This window comes from Rana temporaria, chromosome 4, assembly GCF_905171775.1.
Source record: "Rana temporaria chromosome 4, aRanTem1.1, whole genome shotgun sequence".
NCBI classification, from domain to species: Eukaryota; Metazoa; Chordata; class Amphibia; order Anura; family Ranidae; genus Rana; species Rana temporaria.
In genome coordinates this window covers 71065489-71085786 of record NC_053492.1, presented here as the reverse complement: position 1 = coordinate 71085786, position 20298 = coordinate 71065489, and the positions used below count along the sequence as shown (strand labels likewise).

At 43.6% G+C, this 20298-nt stretch overlaps 1 protein-coding gene across 1 annotated transcript in view; it reads right to left on the bottom strand.

Annotated features, from left to right (window-relative positions):
• Nucleotides 1-5065: 5065 nt before the first annotated feature.
• Nucleotides 5066-20298, bottom strand: part of HS1BP3 (HCLS1 binding protein 3) — a 186816-nt gene continuing 171583 nt past the window's right edge. Inside the window, exon 7 of the mRNA XM_040348532.1 lies at nucleotides 5066-6729. Coding sequence (XP_040204466.1) covers nucleotides 6501-6729 — 229 coding nt within the window. The 3' untranslated portion in view covers nucleotides 5066-6500. The remainder of the gene's footprint in view (nucleotides 6730-20298) is intronic.

Sequence of the window (20298 nt, the reverse complement as noted above, 5' to 3'; positions counted from 1 at the left end):
ACAATTGTATCTTTCCATGGAATTCCTTAGGTTACCTTCCTAAGAATAATTGACATCTGTCTGGGATATATTTTGAAAGTGATGACTGACTAGCTCGATGATCATTCAGCACTTGCCACTGGGAACCCAGTGAAAGGTCTGCCACAATTATAGGGGACACGCACAGCCCAAAAGTGTCATAGATTTGAACCTACAGTTCTTAGATGTGCTGGCCAGATTAACCCCTTGCCTACTGGGTACTTTCACCCCCTTTCTGCCCAGGCCAATTTTCAGCTTTACAGCGCTGTCGCACTTTCACATTTGCGCAGTCATGCAACACTGTACCCATATGAAATTGTTATAATTTTTTTTCACTAAAATATAGCTTTATTTTGGTGGTATTTGCTGGGTTTTTTATTTTTTGCTAAACAAAATTTTGTAAATAAATAATTTTTCTCCTTTACTGAAATGCGCTGATGAGGCTGCACTGATAGGCACCTACTAAGGAGGCACTGATATGCGGCACTCATGGGCAGTGCTCACTGGCACAAATAGGTAGCACTGAGAGGCAGGACTGATAGGCGGCACCGATTGGCACTGTTGGGGTTGTACTGATAATCAGTGCCCTGATTATCAGTGTAGATGTCCATTGTCACACTTGCCGGTTACTGGCTCTCCTCTCCTCGCAGCACATGAGGAAAGGAATGCAGATAACCGGCAAGTGTGTTTACATTGTGATTAGCTGTGATTGGACATGTGTTAAAGGGCTGCTGTGATTGGCCCTTTATTTTTTTATGGTTGAACTGGATGGATTTTTTTCAACCTGACTAACTATGTAACCCCAATCACAGAACACGCAGTTCTGGGGGAACATCAATAGATGTCTCCTTTTTTTCCAATCGAAGAACATTTTCAACAAATGCAGAAAATACCTGACCTTCCAGGTATCTTTAGTAATGTACCAATTGCCCAGCATCCATGTAACAGAGACGAAGGAACAGGAACAGGAAATGTGTAGTTTCCAGGATTATAAGGTGAAGATAAAACAAAAGAAGCTTAAAAACAAAAACAAAAAAAGAAAACAAAATGCAGCTGCCACACCAAGAACTATGGGCCAGATTCACAGACAAATACGTTGCTCCCCCGCGGCGTAACGTATCTGATTTATGTTACACCGCCGCAGGTTTACAGCGTAAGTGCCTGATTCACAAAGCTCTTACCTGTAAACTTGCGGCGGTGTAACGTAAATTCGCTCGGCGCAAGCCCGCCTAATTCAAATGGGGCGGGCACCATTTAAATTAGGCGCGTTCCCACGCCGAACGTTCTGCGCATGCTCCATGTTAACATTTCCCGACGTGCTTTGCACGAAATTACGGCGCCCCGATGTTTTTTTTGAACGGCGACGTGCGTTACGGCGTTTCGTATTCCTGGACGTCTTACGCAAAAAAAAACGAAATTTGACGCGGGAACGACGGCCATACTTTAACATGGCTGATCTAAAGATAATTCATGTTGTAGCAGGTGTAACTTTGCGACGGGAAAAACCGACGAGCGACGACGTACGAGATTGCGACGAACGCGCAGTTCTTCGTGGATCGCCGTAATTAGTCATTTGCATATTCTACGCCGACCGCAATGGAATCGCCACCTAGCGGCCGGCCTAGAATTGCATCCTAAGATCCGACGGTGTAAGTCAATTACACCTGTCGGATCTTAGGGCTAACTATGCGTAACTGATTCTATGAATCAGCCGCATAGTTAGGACGGGCGGATCACAGAGATACGACGGCGCATCTTTTCTGTGAATCTGGCAGTCGTATCTTTTCTGTGAATCTGGCCCTATTAGTCTGCAATATAGTACATTTTTTGTTTTGTGGTTTAGATTAACTTTAAAGGCTCATTCACACTGGTGTATAATGTAAAATATGCCTATATTTCCTCATCCGTAAGCCACAGATGTGGCATACAAATAAACTTACAGGATACAACTGTACATGAGTAAATGCCAGTCCTAGTGTAAACATGTTCAAGTGTACATATGTATGCCCATGGATGAAGGTTGCCTCCATATTAGGAAGTGTGAATGAGCCCTTACAAAGGCAATTTAGATCTAACACAGTTGTCAATCTTAATCTCTTTGGTGACATTTGCAAATAGTGATTCTGTGATATGTATGATTTGTAATTGATTCTTATGGTGGAGACACGGAGGTCACCGCCCAATGCACATTTACATTTAACACTCTAAAAATGAAGTTAAATTTATCCTAAAATTTGAAATTCAAATGTTCTGGCATTCACTGAGTGCATCCACCAGAGATTTAAAGCTGAACTACAGCCAATAATAAAATAAAAATAAAAATAAGCAGCTTTTGTTGCAATATTCACTGCCCCACAATACTTGGGGCATCACAAGATGTCTTCCGTCTGATGGTCAGCATTGTCCAACCCACTCCTCCTGAGCCCAAGTCATCCTGGATCTGTCTGTGAATGGACAGAGAAAAAGACAAGCAGCACAGTAATGAGCTCCATCCTCTGCCACTCTGGTTTCTCCTCCTATCAGCATTCTTCTTGTCAGCATGAACGGATTTGGCTTCTTCCTCTCACAGTCCAGCTCTTCTGCACAGGGACTGCAAGAGGCTCACCAGGTCAAATGTAGGTACTTACATTTCTTTTATTTAAAAAAATGAATTTAATGTTTACATTTAAATAATTAATTATTAATAATTTTTAATAATTATTAAAGTAAATACAATTAATGTTTAGAGAGCTGAATTAATTGGCGTCTATTATCTGCCTGAAGTTCAGCTTTATATAATAAGCAGTCTGAAATTGCAGGACAAATGTTTCCTGTTTGCTTTTTTAAATTTGTGATGGTTGTACATATTCCATCCCATCAATCTGCACATCAACGCAATGCAAAGAGAGTAAATCAAAATGTACATTTATTTAAAGAAAAGATACAGCATTGAGAATTATTTGACCTGATAACAGCATGTTCTGCGCATCATTATTCTATCGGAGACATACAGAGATGATATTAAATCTGAAAATCAGTAGTACTTGTACTCGCGCAAATGCTCCCGATGCTTCGCCCGATACTTTTTTTTTTCCAGAGAGAGAGCGGGCAGAGAGGGGCGGCGAGCGGAGCAGAGCAGTCCTCAAAGAGAAAGCCAAGACTCCCCCCCCCCCCGTCTAGTTGATAAGCGCGGGGAACAATACAGCTTTCATTTGAATAGCTGTGTGTTCCCCCGCCGCGCCTAGTCATATATAGCCCCTCCCCCGTTGAGGGAGGTGCGTCTTTCTTGCTTGACTCCGCCTATGCATGGACTGCGCTGCGATTGGCGAAGAGCTGTGTCTATCTAAGCAGACAGGCTTGTTATTGGCTGAGCCTATAGCCAGCTGTAGATTGTTGGGTGAGGCCAGCGTGCTAAGAGAGCTGAGCGGGTGAGTGTGTGTTTACATTGCGGTGTCAGTGCTGGAAGAGGGTGGAGGGGGATGAAGCTGTATATACCACAAGTGTAGGGGAATGGGATTAAAGAGACCCTGTTACCAAGATAACACGTCACAATGCAAAGGGGGAGGGGCGGGGCTTATGCACAACATGGACATTGAATTATATTGATCAGTGGAGGCTTCGCTGCACCCCAGGTATAGATTTTATTGTATAGCCACATGGCTGCATTTGTGGGGGACATGGCTGCATTTGTGGGGGACATGGCTGCATTTGGGGACACATTTAAAAAAAAGTATCAGTATTCTATATCGACGAGTACATGAAAAAAAGTATCGGTACTCGGTCCTAAAAAAAGTGGTATCAGGACAACCCTAAAAATTAGTTAACGTTTTCCTTTTCTTTTTAATCGGGACCAGGGACAGTACTCAATGAATGAAATGTGTCCCTTGAGATGTTAGCTGCCATGTTGCTTGAAGTCTTCCATCTTCTGCCCACCCAGTTGACACCACAGCTATGATCTTCTGTGTTGCGGGTTTTAATATAAGCAGCTGCTCAGGTCACAGGCACCCATCGACAGTGCCTGCCTTTTCTGCCCCCTCCCCCATTCATAGAAGCTATACTATCAGTTCCCACAATAAAAAGCGTTCTACGAACGAATAATCGGTGGATGAATGAAAGTTCCACCTCCTCCATTGATAGAGTCGCTTTATGTGGGCACTGTTAGTACAGCTTTTATGAATAGAGCAGGGGGGTCAAAAAGGGTGCGCATAGTTGGCAGTTTTGACGTGTGACAATGACAGGTGGAGCCATTCATATTTACACCTGCCCAGAATTTCAAGCAAAACAGCAGCAACCATCACAGAGGAGATTTTTCATTTACTGTAATGACCCGTTCCTGGCGAAAGTTTGAGAACCTTAGCTTTAACCAAAATCAGATAAGGAAGGATTTGGGAAGTTGAAGGCCAATCGAGGAAAGAAAAAACCTTGTCTGTCAACTCAATTGCTCTCTACATAATGCCCTCTCTACTTCTACGCTACCACTTTGTTACTATACATATAAAAATTATTATGCACCAGTTTCCGTAAATCTCCCCTATTGTGAGATCATTCAGAATTCATTCACAGGTGCCTATGACTTGCAGCTGACTTGCTTCAAACACACCATTGACCTGCTTCAAGCAGGTTTTACATTCCTGTAGGCGTATATGGAAATGCAAAACTGCAGGAAGCAAAGAAAAGACTGTTGACAGAAGCCCCTAGAGAGCCAGATCTTCTTCTTCTTGCCTGCACCCATGCAGTAGCTCCCTATAAACTTCCATAAGGAGAGCTACTGTATGGCTGTTATGGTTGTGGGCAGAGAGAAGATTAAGGCCTGTAGAATATACACACTGCAGCAGGCTGCCAATGCATGAACTATGCAAGTATAGTGGGGTGGGGAAGGGGAGATAGGTTAGTTATGGTCACATGAAAGGGGTTGGGGGGTTTGGTGCAAACTGGCTAAATATACTTTAAAAATAATTACTCTCAATATTAAACGTAATGGACATTCTGACTGCACTAGCATTTCTCTTACATATTTCACCTGTTGAATTTGCTCTTTTTAAGTACAATGTAAAGGAATGTTTTTGTTTTTTTACCTTTTTTTTTTACAGTAATTTTTTACCTAGGTACACAAATGTATGATTGCTTAAAATGAAAAGTTCCTAAAAAAACTCATTGCTAAACAATAGGAAATGTTTGATTCACATTTTCCAACCAGTACAAAAATAACAAAGTATTGGCGTACAGTGATACTAAAATAATGACAAGCAAAACTATATTCTTTACTAAATGGCAGCTAAGCATACAAAATATTTTAATGCCTAATATCAAAATCTTCAGTCTTTGACTAGAAAATTACAATCAGCGTTTAAACATCATATCAAGAAAATGTATTATTTTAAATTTCATTGTGTAGCAATCCTTTGCTAGCATCAGCTATACACTTTTGCCAAAAAAATAAAGTTCCTGATTATTTGTATTTATTCTGTCAGCCATTTCAGGCTCTTTTGCACTGCACAGTGCTATCAATCCAACCTGGGAGCTTCAGCTGACTATGCACTAGTAAGAGTTTCAGTTGAAATTTTTTGCTTTAAGAACATTTGTTTTCAAATAATTGGTGGGGTCAAATCGGCGTTTGTTTTCGATCTGAAGAAGCAGGATGGAAAATTGTATTTAGACAAATGATTTTCTAACAGTAAATGTGATTTTCATTTGGGAATTTACATTCATTCCAAAATCAACTGTTAAAAGCGGACAAAATATTTAATTACTTTCGAAAGACATTCATCCAGTCATCGTATGTACAACAAATTTTGGTGCAAATGCTTATACAAGTGTTAGAAAAATCTACTAGTGTATATTCAGCTTTACTGCCAAGAGAAGAGACTGGAATGAACAAAGTGATGGTTTGGTGTAGAGGTGCTTAGATGAAAATAAAGGAAAAACAGATATGTGAATCTTTAGTTTCTGAATCTCAGACCTGACGAGGAGACATAAACTGACTGCACTTCCATCCTACTCAATTTTTTTTTTCTTTTTTCAAGTCTACATATTTCTGCGGCAGCCTGATGGTTAACGTACAACACTGTGAAACTATTACCGGAACCATGTGATTTGATTGGCCATGCTGAAAGAAATGCTCATGGTGTGACTTATACTTTAGTATTTATTAGTGCCCTAAAATAGCTGTTCATCCAGTGCTATGCTGGCTTGCTTATAACTTGAGCTATTCAGGGCACTGGATTTTGCCCAATTCAAATCAGGCTTTTGCAGTTTCCTACTTCAGAGGCCGAATGAAAGATAATTGTATGTTTTAGCTCCCAGCGAAAGCTGACAACATGCAAAGCATGCTGAGAGCTCTGGTAACTGAGTTGTTGCTGTAGGGCATCTTCACATTCCAGATGCAGTTAATGTTTATTAAACTTCTGCCACCATTAGTAATTATTACTGGAGGTAGCTCAGGAGCCGCTGTTTATGCAGCAGGGATAAAGGACACTTCAAAGAGCAATCTCAGCATCATTCCTTCAAAACAGACTGGGTGAGTCATTGTCTGAGGACTCGTTTTCTTTAATGTAGCGAAGGATGTCTGTCTCGTCCATGGCCTGTACGTTGGGCTGTGAGTCCACCTGTGCCAGGTTGTTGTCTGAATTCTTTGTCTCCTTTAGAAAACTAGGCTTGGCTGGAATTTTTGGCTTTGGTTTGATCTTTGGCTTCACTCCAAGATTCAAGAGATTCTGGAAGTCTTCTTCAACTCTGTGGCCACAAAGATAAAAAAAAAAAAAAAAAAAATTATGATTTAGCAATGGAAATATGTTATACAACACGTAAAGACTAGCTAACCTATTTAAATACTTTGTGCTTACATTTTTACCTAATCCCAGTTTACCTTTAACATTTTTATAAAGTATAATGCTAAAGGGTTTTTGTATGAAAAGTATGCCAACAAGAACATTGCTTATCCCGACAGCACGCCATATTAATGACGTATCATCTACTCATCTCTACTCCAGAGGGTTTCAAACCTCCCTACAATCACCAAATGTGAGCGGGACCTCTGTATCACTCTCTCCACTAAGCAGACGGAGAGGATACGCCTCTTTACATACAAAACATCCATTTGCGTCAAATACTAGGATTTAAAATCCTGATCAGATAGTACTACACCCCCTGTAGGAGAAACAAGATGTTCTTGCGATGCATAGAGATGTGTTGGAGATGCGGGAGATGGATGCATGCTTTATGTTTTCTGGACGCGTAGTAGTCTTCAGAATTTTGCAAACCATATGATCCCTTGGTGACCCTGTCTTCTTTCTGTTACACCATCATGAAATTCCAAGTAATGCCACGTACACACGATCGGTTTGTCTGATGAAAACGATCTGATGGACCGTTTTCATCAGACTAAACCGATCGTGTGCCCCATCGGTAATTTATCCATCGGTTAAAAAAATTAGGAACTTGTTTTAAAATTATCTGATGGATAAAAAACCTATAGAAAAAAACGATCGTCTGTAGGCTGTCCATCGGTTAAAAATCCACTCATGCACAGAATTCAAGTCGACGCATGCTTGGAAGCATTGAACTTTTTTTCAGCACGTCGTCGTGTTTTACGTCACCGCGTTCTGACACGATCAGTTTTTTAACTGATGGTGTGTAGGCACGACTGAACATCAGTCAGCTTTATCGGATAACTGATGGAAAAATCCATCAGACCGTTTTCATCTGATGGACCGATCGTGTGTACAGTGCATAAGACTTATAGATGCACTATTGACCCTCTCCCGGTGAATGCAGAAAAAATTTGTACCCCAATTTTCTGGAAACAATGCCAAGCACCCTCGCTCACCATTTAGTTAGAAAATGTTAAATCAATGAGATAGAGTAAGTACTTGATCGCAACAGAAAAAGGCACACGGGAGAAATTTTTGAAAAAATGGTTCTATAATTTATATTATTCACCTGCTTACAAATCTCTAGTTGGCTCGACCCAAACCTAATAGCATTTAATGAACATTAAATGGCTTTGTGAGACCTCGAGGCAGGATAACCAGGTTCCTCTCCTCTTCCTTTCTGCAATCATGCTGGGGCCTACCACCCTCTGTGTGGAGTCTACCCCATATTCATTTTTCCCTTACCCACCCAGACCACTTCCCCAGCCCGAGGGAACCTATCCCCTCTGAGCCCCCTCACCCCTTCTTTTGTTCACTCACCTTCTTTCTACTTAGGCAAGGTATCTACTTGTTATTTTATTTATGTTTACGGGTGCAGAGACCCTATTGTGACATGATGTACATGGTACTGGGAATAGACTCTTTTCATTTACGTCTGTACGGCCCTACAGGGCCAGGTGCTTGGTCATGATCATATCTCTTTATGAGATATAACACAAGTCTGCTCTTTATCATCACCAATATGGCCATGTAAATGTACGCAGGAGTCTTTGTGTAATTTCATGTTTGACGTGTACTTTGGTTTATCTTTTATCGATAAATAAAAAATAAACAATAAAAAGAACATTGGTTATTGCCCCTCACAACCAATCAGATCCTTGTTTCATGTCTGGATCCTTTTTAAATCATAATGATAAACAGAAATCGCCCTGATCAAAAGTTTCTAAACCCTGGAATGTTTGGCCTTGGTACAGACACACAAGGTGACACACACAGGTTAAAATGGAAATTAAAGGTTAATTTCCCACATATGTGGCTTTTTAAATTGCAATTGGTATGTGTATAAATAGTCAATGAGTTTGCTAGCTCTCACATGGATGCACTGAGGAGGCTAGATACTAAGCCATGGGGAGCAAAAAAAACAGTCCAAAGACCTGCGTAACAAGGTAGTGGAATTTTATAAAAATGGAAAAGGATATAAAAAGATATCTAAAGCCTTGAATATGCCAGTTGGTACTGTTCAATCACTGTTTAAGAAGTGGAAAATCAGGTAGACCAAAAAAGTTTGCAGCCACATATGCCAGAAGATTTGTTTGGGATACAAAGAAAAACCCACAGGCAACCTCAGGAGAAATACAGGCTGCTCTGGAAAAAAGACTGCGTGGTTGTTTTTAAGAAGCACAATACAACAAGACAGTTTGCATTCACCCGCACTTGCGCACCTGTCAAATTAGGAGCAAGAAATTTTGCAGCTACAACTGCTAGAAAAATTGTTCGGAATACTTGAGCAAAAATTAGTTGCATGGTCAAGTTGTCAGAAAGAAGCCTTTACTGTGCCAATGCCCAAAAAAAGTCCGGTGAGGAGGGGTTTGGGTTCCTGGAGGACTGGGCCGACTTCTCAGTCGGTCACCAGTACTATAGAAGGGACAGACTGCACCTAAATGAGAATGGTGCAGATCTACTGGGAGTAAAGATGGCCAAAAAGTTAGAGGGGTTTTTAAACTAGGCGACGGGGGGGGGGGGTATTGCCAGAGGTAGAGATAGTCAGCGCAGAACATAGTCCAGAGGGTAGTATTGGGGGCATTAGTGGTAGGTTGACTAAAGCACATAAACCCAAGGTAAGTATAGTAACAAGTCATAGTTGCAATCTCAAAACACTCAATAAGGAGGATAGTATGCGACCGGTCTAAACTACATGGCACACTCACCAATGCCAGGGGCCTGGCGGACAAGATGGGTGAACTAGAGATACTGTTTTACGAGAAGGATTCGAATTTTGTGGGAATTTTAGAGACTTGATTCAACAGCACTCATGATGGGCTGGCAACCATTCAAGGGTATACCCTTTATTGCAGGGGTAAAAAAGGGGGAGGGGTATGCCTGTATATCAAGAATAATTTAAAAGTAAATCTGAGAGATGACATCACTGAGGGAGCTAGGGAGGAGGTGGAATCCTTATGGGTAGTGCCCCAAAGGGATGAAGCTAAGGGGAAAATAATACTGAGAGTATGCTATAGGCCCCCTAACCTGGGACGTGTTAGCATAATTGGGGGATTTTAATTATCCAGACATAGACTGGGCGGAGGGAACCGCACATTCGTCTAAGGCTCGCCAGTTCCTAAATGTCTTGCAGGACAATTTCATGGGTCAGATGATAGACGCACCAACTGGAAATAAAGTGTTAGGCCCCGTACAGACGAGCGGACCTGTCTGATGGGATCATTTGGTCTGATGGCTGTACACACCATCAGACCAAATTCCCCGCGGACAGGCGGTGACGTGGCGGCGACGATGACACGGCGACGTGCACGAACCCAGAAGTTCAATGCTTCCACGCATGCTTCGAATCACTTCGACGTCATGTGCGGGTTCTCGGGCCAGCGGACATGTCCGATGAGTCGTACTGACCATCGGACATGTCTGACGGACAGGCTTCCAGCGGACATGTTTCTTAGCATGCTAAGAAACATTTGTCCACTGGAAACCTGTCCGCTAGGCCGGAAAACTGTCTGGTCGGCCGTACACACGGTCGGACATGTCCGCAGAAACTGGTCCGACGGACCAGTTTCAGCGGACATGTTCGGTCGTGTGTACGAGGCCTTACTAGATCTACTGATTACCAACAATACAGACCTGATAATGGTTGTGGAAATATGGGGCAATTTAGGAAACAGCGATCACAGGTCAATTGTCTTCAGTATAAATCACACAAATAGGAAACATAAGGGAAATACAAAGACCATGAATATCAAAAGAGCCAATGTCTCTAAACTACGAACCTTGCTAGAAGATATAAATTGGGATAAAATCTTAGGAACAAAGAACACAGAGGAGAGATGCAATTGCTTTAAGTGCATATTAAATAAGGGCATTAACCAGTGCATCCCATTGGGTAATAAATTTAAAAGGGCGAACAAAAGTCCTGGATGGCTGAACACCAATGTAAAAATGCATATTAAAGCAAAAAGAGAATACCTTAAAAAAATACAAGGTTAAGGTGTAACGGATTATGGACTATTCTGCCTGGACATTGATAATAACTGCAGGACTTGTTACAGTTGGATTTACCACATTGTATTCTGAGCTCAAAGGGTTAATCATGCAAGGGACTCTTCACTGTTGAATGCTAATAGTCCCTTTACATAGCTAATTGACTCTCCGTTGTTTAGTTAATCCCTTCAGAATACTGAGGCTGTTATGTGTGAGTGTATAATTGTTTTAAAGGTTAATTGAATTCTATTGTCTGATCAAGCTGATTGGCTCAAGGGGAGTGTCATTTGTTTCTGTACAGTTGTAACCAGATATAAGGAGGAAAAATGTGGCAAATAAAGTCAGTCTGCTTGACTCTGCAAACGTAGCCCGTCTCGTTTCTTGGAAGGGCATTCGATGGGATATACCGGCGGTACTTGCATATCGCAGCTTGCCAGGGAAAAGGACGTCTCCAGCGGCTGAGACCCTCACACCAGCGGGTAGCCGTTACAGTGGTTGGCAGCAGTGGGATGGTCCTTTTATCCAAAGAGCAAGTGCTGAATGGAGTCGCAGTACGCCAGGCTGAAAAGATCCACACTAAAAGATCTATTGGAGAGTCGTGGTAGGAGCGCCAGCAACAGACCACGGAGGGAGCTGATAGCTGAACTGCTGGGGCTGGACGAAATGGATGGATCCATGGAAGGAACGGAGCCCCTTGCACCGGTCAGCAAAGAAGATGTAATTACTGGGATTGTACAGCGGAGATTATCCTTGTATCCAGAAACGTCCGTGGAACTAATCAACCAGCTGTTTCAGGAAGCAAGGGAAGAGATACAAACGAAGAGGGGACAAGAACTGGAACTTTTAAGAGCGAGACAGCCCATTACACCTGCAGTTCCTACCCCCCCACCCGCTGCTACAGGAAAGAAAATACCGTTCACTGCATTTAAAGCTTTTGTAGAAAGTGAGGAGGAAATCGATGGATATTTGGCGGACTTTGAGAGGCAGTGCTCACTACACCAGGTACCACCAGACCAATGGGTCACTATTTTGTCGGGGAAATTGTCGGGCAAAGCCAATGAAGCCTTTCGGGCTCTCGCTCCAGAGGATATTTTACAATATCAGCAAGTTAAAAAGGCGCTGCTAACCCGATATGCCGTAACGCCAGAAGCCTACCGCCGGCGCTTCCGGGAGTCCAAGAAGATGGCTGTGGACTCCCACATGGAATGGGCCAACCAGTTACAAAGGGTGGCATCCCTTTGGGTCCAAGGGTGCAAGGCCAACACCGGGGAGGAAGTATTGCAGCTGTTCCTAATGGAACATTTCTTCCAAGACCTGGCCGCAGACATACAAGACTGGGTACGAGATCGCCGGCCCGCTAACTGAAACGAGGCGGCTCGGCTAGCAGATGAGTATGCGGAAACAAGGAAAGTAAGCCAGGGTACTACACGGCTGGCTCATAAGGTAGAACCGCGTACTCCAACCGTCACCCCATGCCCAGAGTTTCGGGCTCCAGTCCCACCACGTCCTCAGGGGCCTAGCAACTACCCCCGGGATTCGCCTAGGGTGACGTGCCATCACTGCAGCGACACGGGACATATTGCTCGTTATTGCCCTTTGAGAGCTACAAATAACAATTGGAGACGCACAGAACCTAACACAGAGGTCACTCCATCACGTCCCTCTGCGGCCCACTGCCTGGAGACCGAGGGGGGCCCTGAGGAATGTCTGGGAATTTGGTATGAGGCAGACCCAATACAAGCGGCCTCTCCGGATAACCGTCAGCATCACCGTCAGGAGGTACGAGTGAATGGACAAGTAGCACAAGGCTTAAGAGATTCCGGGACTACTATCACTCTGATTCAAAAACATCTGGTAAAGCCAGAGAACGTGTCCACTCGCACAGTTGCCGTCCGGGTCGCAGGGGGTGCTGTATTTCGCGTACCCACCGCCCGGGTGCACTTAGACTGGGGAGCCGGGTCAGGAAAGACCACAGTTGGTATCATGGACAACCTACCTGCCGAGGTGGTGCTGGGCAACGACATTGGCCCTCTGACTTCGGCTTATTTACCTACACCTGCTGCTGCTTGTCCCGTGACCACCCGCGTTGCTGGAATCAACCCGCTTGCTGCTGAGAACAGGGTAAGACTACCTTCCCCGACATGTACTGTAGATCCGGCACAATATCACAGTCTAAAATGGGAATGTGACAAGTTGGCCAGTGAGAAATCAGAGATGCAACGACACTATGTCATGTATTATGAGATGTCCCGTGGCTTGAACATTGAAATACACAAACAGGCGGAAATTGTCAAAAGATTAAATGGGATTTGCATCCAGGTGGTGCCGTATCTGTCCCAAGAGCATCAGCAACAGGTTTTGGGAGCCATTGAGAGAGCAAAGCAAGTGACTGTTCCAGAACTGAATTCTATTATTCACCGTCACCATCAGCTACCGACCTGGTAAGCCAATGGGAAGGCCAACGGACTGTCCAGGCAAACGGAACTTTTACCCTAACAGCAGACCGGACATCCCCAAGTTGATCCGAAAAGGATCAATCCGGGTCTGCCGGAGTGTTCCACAAAAGGGGGGCAGTGTAACGGATTATGGACTATTCTGCCTGGACATTGATAATAACTGCAGGACTTGTTACAGTTAGATTTACCACATTGTATTCTGAGCTCAAAGGGTTAATCATGCAAGGGACTCTTCACTGTTGAATGCTAATAGTCCCTTTACATAGCTAATTGACTCTCCGTTGTTTAGTTAATCCCTTCAGAATACTGAGGCTGTTATGTGTGAGTGTATAATTGTTTTAAAGGTTAATTGAATTCTATTGTCTGATCAAGCTGATTGGCTCAAGGGGAGTGTCATTTGTTTCTGTACAGTTGTAACCAGATATAAGGAGGAAAAATGTGGCAAATAAAGTCAGTCTGCTTGACTCTGCAAACGTAGCCCGTCTCGTTTCTTGGAAGGGCATTCGATGGGATATACCGGCGGTACTTGCATATCGCAGCTTGCCAGGGAAAAGGACGTCTCCAGCGGCTGAGACCCTCACACCAGCGGGTAGCCGTTACATAAGGGATCATCATCAGCATTTAAACGTTATAAAGAATGCAACAAGAAATGTAAGGGTGAAATTAGGGCGGCACGGGGGGGGGGGGGGCTTCAGTAGCCAAAATTGCAGTGTTTATCCTCGTGACACATCACAAGAAGCATCTCCATGGCTAACAGAGGACAGAATTAGTCTTGGGAAACTAAACATTAATAAATCACCAGGACCGGATGGCTTGCACCCAAGGGTACGTGGTGTATCTGGATTTTGCAAAAGCATTTGACACAGTTCCCTATAAATGTTTACTGTACAAAATAAGGTCCGTTGGCATTGACCAAGGGTGAGTTCAGAGGGTGGTGATAAATGGGGAGTACTCGGAATGGTCAGGGGTGGGTAGTGGGGTCCCACAGGGTTCTGTGCTGGGACCAATCCTATTTCATTTGTTCATAAACGCCTGGAGGATGGAGTAAACGGTTCAATCTCTGTATTTGCAGACGATATTAAGCTAGGCAGGGCAATTACTTCTCCGCAGGAAGAAGATAAACCTTGCAAGAAGATATGAAAAAAATAATAGGATTGGCAACTACAAGGTAAATGAGGTTTAATGTAGAAAAATTTAAATAATGCATTTGAGTTGCAAAAATATGACTGAAATCTATACACTAGGGGGAGAACATCTGGGGGAATATAGGATGGAAAAGGACCTGGGGGTCCTACTAGATGATAGGCTCAGCAATGGCATGCAATGCCAAGCTGCTGCTAACAAAGCAAACAGAATATTGGCATGCTTTTAAAAAGGGATTAACTCCAGGGATAAAGCGATAATTCTCCCACTCTACAAGACTCTGGTCCAGCCGCACCTGGAGTATGCTGTGCAGTTCTGGACACCAGTCCTCAGAGGATTTACTGGAAATGGACCGGGTACAAAGAAGGGAGACAAAGCTAATAAAGGGTATGGAGGACATGAAGTTATGAAGAAAGGTTGCGAGCACTGAACTTATTCTCTCTGGAGAAGAGACACTTGAGAGGGGATATGATTTCAGTTTACAAATACCGTACTGGTGACCCCACAATAGGGATAAAACTGTTTTGTGGAAGGGAGTTTAACAAGACACTTGGACACTCATTAAAATTAGAAGAAACAAGGTTTAACCTTAAACTATGTAGAGGGTTCTTTACTGCAGGAGCGGCAAGTATGTGGAATTCCCTTCCACAGGCGGTGGTCTCAACGGGGGGCATCAATAGTTTCCAAAAACTATTAGATAAGCACCTGAATGACCACTACATACAGGGATGTACAATGTAATACTGACATATAATCACACACATACAAAACCTGTCGCCGAGAATGTGTTTCCAGCACGACGGCATCGCGCTGATTCTCGGCGACATGGTGTCGACATCTCGCACTCGCTGGAATAGAAAAAAAGCACATTCCAGCGAGCGCGTCATAGAAGCGACGGGGATCCGACTTGGACCGGGACCGGAGAATGATGGGACTGTGACGTCATAAGAGGCCTATATAAATCATCACGCACCAGACACCCGGAATTACAGCGGGAGGAAGCGACGCTTCAACATCTGAAGAAAAGAAGAAGGCGGAAGACGGCAAAGAAGAGTGGGCTTGCGCCGCCGCTAGTAATTGAGCTAAAACGAAGATAGCGACAGCCAGCCCCGAAGAAGGCACCGGAAAGCGAGTGGGAGAAGAACCGGGGAGCGCCGAGATGACAGCGGAGAAGATGGAAGAAGACCCCCCGGATAGCGGAGAAGACCCCCGGAGCTGACTAATAAATTATTTTAAACCCCTGTGTTGTATGTTTATTTTATTGACATTTTTCTTCCAGGTGAATAGGTAGGGGTACGATGTACCCCTTCATTCACCTAGGGTAGGGGGCCGGTATCTGGGGGCCCCCTTATTAAAGGGGGCTACCAGATTCCGATAAGCCCCCCGCCCGCAGACCCCGACAACCAACGGCCAGGGTTGTCGGGAAGAGGCCCTGCCCTTATCAACACAGGGACAGGGTACTTTGGGGTGGGGGGGCCGCAGGGCGCCCCCCTGCCCCAGAGCACCCAACCCCCATGTTAAGGGCATGCAGCCTTGTACGGCTCAGGAGGGGGGTGGTGCTCGCTCGTCCCCACTCCTTTCCTGATCGGCCGGGCAGCGTGCTTGGATACCGGTCTGGTATGGATTGTGGGGGGACCCCCACACCGTTTTTTCGGCGTAGGGGGGGGTCTCCTTGCAATCCATATCAGACCTAAGGGCCTGGTATACCCCTGGGGGGGAACCCATGCCGTTTTTTTATTTAAAATTTGGCGTGGAGTTCCCCCTCATGATTCATACCAAACGCAGCGGCTAGAATTGGCAGGAATCCAAGTCGGATCCCCGTCGCTTCTATGACGGCTTTTTTCCCAATCGCGGCGAGCCGGTTTGGCGCTGGCTCCCGCGACGGAGCTCGTAGGTGGTCAATCTCGCTAAGAATGGGAGCGAGATTGACACAATATCTTCATTGACTTGTGTATTTTTTCAACCTCACCTACTATGTAACTATGAGGTGTGTCAAGGTATTGTTAGGCATATTGTAACCAGGTTTTTTTGTGGCATTGGCACAGTAAAGTCTTATTTCTGGCAACTCGACCATGCAGCTAATTTTTATTCAAGTATTCCGAACAATTCTTCTAGCAGTTGTAGCTGCAAACTTTCTTGGTCCTAATTTGACAGGTGCGCAAGTGCGGGTGAATGGAAACTGTCTGTGTTTTGGGGCGTACACGTGCATCCACGCATCTGTCAAATTAGGACCTGTGGCTGTGTTTCTACAGTTGCTGCATCTCCGTAGCATAGCATAGGCTGCCTGCACAGAACTCCTGCCACATAACAAATAAAATCTGCTTCGAGCTTTATTTATTACCTCAATACAGTTTTATATTTCAGATTTAGCAGGAGTTGTTGTAAGTTATATTGTGTTTGTGTCTACTAATAAGGGTTTTATTGTATATATATATATCTATATATATCTATATATATATATATATATATCTATATATATATCTATATCTATATATATCTCTATATATATATATATATATATATATATATATATATATATATATATATATATATATATATATATCTCTATCTATATATATATATATATATATATATATATATATATATATATATTTTTTTTTTTAAAGAAAATTATGACACAGGAACAACTGATTTGAGTTGAAAAAAGTGCATAAAAACGCAGATGCATATCTGCTTCTACCTGAATTTTTTTTTCACACAAGTGCTAACCAGCACCAAAGCTGGAATAGCGATCTAGTACTGTAACTGCTAGAGTTGGATGGTTGCCCAAAAAGTTATCATTGCCTAGAATTCAAGTGAGGGGGTCTGCAGTTAGATTAAAGTTATACTAAACACATAGGGCCAGATTCAAAGAAAAAGTACGCCGGAGTATCTGCTGATACTCCGGCGTACTTTCAAATTTGCTGCGTCGTATCTTTATTTGTAATTCACAAACAAAGATACGACGGCATTTGGCTTTGTACGCCTTCGGATCTTAGGATGCAATACTTTGGCGACCGCTGGGTGGAGTTTGTGTTGTTTTCCGCGTCGGGTATGCAAATTAGCTGTTTACGGCGATCCACGAAGGTACGCGCGTTCATCGCATTCTCTTACGTCGTCGCTAGTCGGTTTTTCCCATCGTAAAGTTGCACTTGCTATTTAGGTGGTGTAATATTAGACAGCCCATGTTAAAGTATGGCCGTCGTTCCCGCGTCAAATTTTAATTTTTAATTTTTTTTGCGTAAGACGTCCGGAAATACGAAAGGACGTAATGCACGTCGCCGTTCAAAAAACACGTTTGGGCGCTGTAATTTCGCGCAAAGCACGGCGGGAAATTTCCTAACGGAGCATGCGCAGAACGTTCGGCGCGGGAACGTGCCTAATTTAAATGGTACACACCCCATTTGAATTAGGCGGGCTTGCGCCGGACGGATTTACGTTACGCCGCCGCAAGTTTACAGGCAATTGCTTTGTGAATCAAGCACTTACGCTTAAAACTTGCGACGGTGTAACGTAAATGACATACCTTACGCCGCAGCGCAAGTACGTGAATCTGGCCCATAGGTACTAAACACTATTTCTGTATATGAATGATGGAACTGTAATTTTTTAAAAACAACCAAGTACCCTTTTCCTAATAGATATACAGTACAGAGCTGTCACATGACCCAGCTCTCTGCAAGCCTGTCTGCGGGGAAACATAAGCAGGAGCAGAGTCCTCTGCTGCTGGTCACATGTTCAAAATAAAAAAAGTCTTTGAAATACAGAGTAAAAAATAATAATTAAAGCGGGAGCATAAAAAAAAAAAAAAAAAAAATTGTCTCTCTGCAGTTTAAGTCATATTGAGCTAGTAATGCTAGTATAGTATGTAGTAGTACTGTATGGAAACAATGTCTTGTATGGAGTAGGGCTTCAGACCCAACAAGACAGTATAACCATAAAGGTTATGGTGAGAATAGATTAAAGAAATCAAAAAGCCCTCCAGCCAAATCACTGCACCACATTCTAACACATTATGACAGACTTACCTGAAAACAAAGCCCTCCAGCGGGGCGCTGTCACTCCTGAAGGTGCTTCCATCATCACCCGATCTTCTTTCTGAGATTGGCGATATGAATGGCAGAGTCGGCAATGAAATCACTCCTGCGCATGGGAGTTGCTGCTTACAGCGCGGCTTTGAAAGAACGGAACTGGTATGCCGCTCCTTCAGAGTGCATGCGCCGACTGCATCTAAGGCCCCATACACACGATAGAATCCATCCGCAGATAAATCCCAGCAAATGGGTTTCTGCGGATAGATCCTATGGTGTGTACACGCCAGCGGATCTGTTTCCGCGGAGAAATCTCCTCTGGGATGGATTCCAGCAGATCGGATATTTGCTGACATGCACAACAAATCCATCTGCTGGAATCCATTCCAACGGATGGATCCGCTCGTCTGTACAGACTTACCAGATCCATCCGTCCAAAGGGATTCCCCGCACGCGTCGTAATGATTTGACGCATGCGTGGAATTCCTTATATGACAGCGTCGCGCCGTCGCCGCGTCATAATAGCGGCGACGGCGCGACACGTCATCGCCAGAGGATTTCAGCGCGGATTTCAATGTGATGGTGTGTACACGCCATCGCATAGAAATCTTCTGAAATCCTCGAGAGGATTTATCCGCGGATACGGTCCGCTGGACCGTATCTGCGGATAAATCCTCTCGTGTGTATGGGGCCTAAAGTACATATCTTCTAAATGGTGAACAGACTTCAAACCAAACTGGGTTGTTCCTCTTATTGCGAAGCACTCCCTTGCTGGAAAATTGTAAGTGACTTTTTAGGCTTCATTTCCACTGGCGTTTTTACAGCCACTTTTCTGAGCGTTTTTTACAGCTTAAAAACGCCTGTCCATGTTATTCTATGGCATCATGCCCACATAGACGTTTTTGAGCTGCAAATGGCATAGGCGTTTTTGAGCTGTAAAAAAAACGCAGGACCAGGGCGTTCTGAAGCTCCAGAGTAGAGCTGTAAAAACGCCAGACGTTAAAAAACGCTCAAAAACGCGACCACGGCATTTTTAAAGCTGCAGCTCACAAAAAAATGTTTTTTGGCTGTAAAAACGCCAGTGAAAATGAAGCCTCAATAATAAACAAACAATATTGCACTATATCTGCCTTCCCTGGCTCTTCTTGGCGAGCTTACTTTGAAAAATTGGATGATTAGAGCAGAGGATATATATAAAGCATTGGAGGAGTTGGTTTGATCCTTTTTTCATTTGATCAATACCACATCATATATGTGAATGACCGATCGGAAGGAGATCTGTGAAAGCTTTCCGTGGAGTGAGGAGGTTTTCATGCTTTATGGTAATCTGCTGCATTTTGTTGTCCCCTTGAGTGAAAAGTCACAAATTGTTATTTGGAGCACAGTGATTATTATAGAATTTCTTTTCACTGGATTTAGAGATTTTGCGCACATGTGTAGAGTGAAGCAATTTACTAGTACACATTCATATATGGTTCTATTTGCTAATGGTCACTCATCGAACATTTAGTTGTTAAAAAGGTAGCGCCCTTCACTTTATTATCATTTTTTATTAGTCCATCACTAATTTTAGGTGCAGCACCAATTTTTAGTTGATATATTTGGCGCCGGTATCCATTTTTTATTTGTTTATAGGGAAAAGGGTGTCTCCACTGAAGCTTTATCACCAATCCTTGTTTCCATAACAGGTGAGGTGAAATCTTCTGAACAGGGGCACAGACAGCAAAACAAATGATACAGGGGCGTTAACCCTTCCCTATGTCATCCAAAACAGCTTAAAAAATATTTTTTGGGCTGGAGCTACACTTAAAA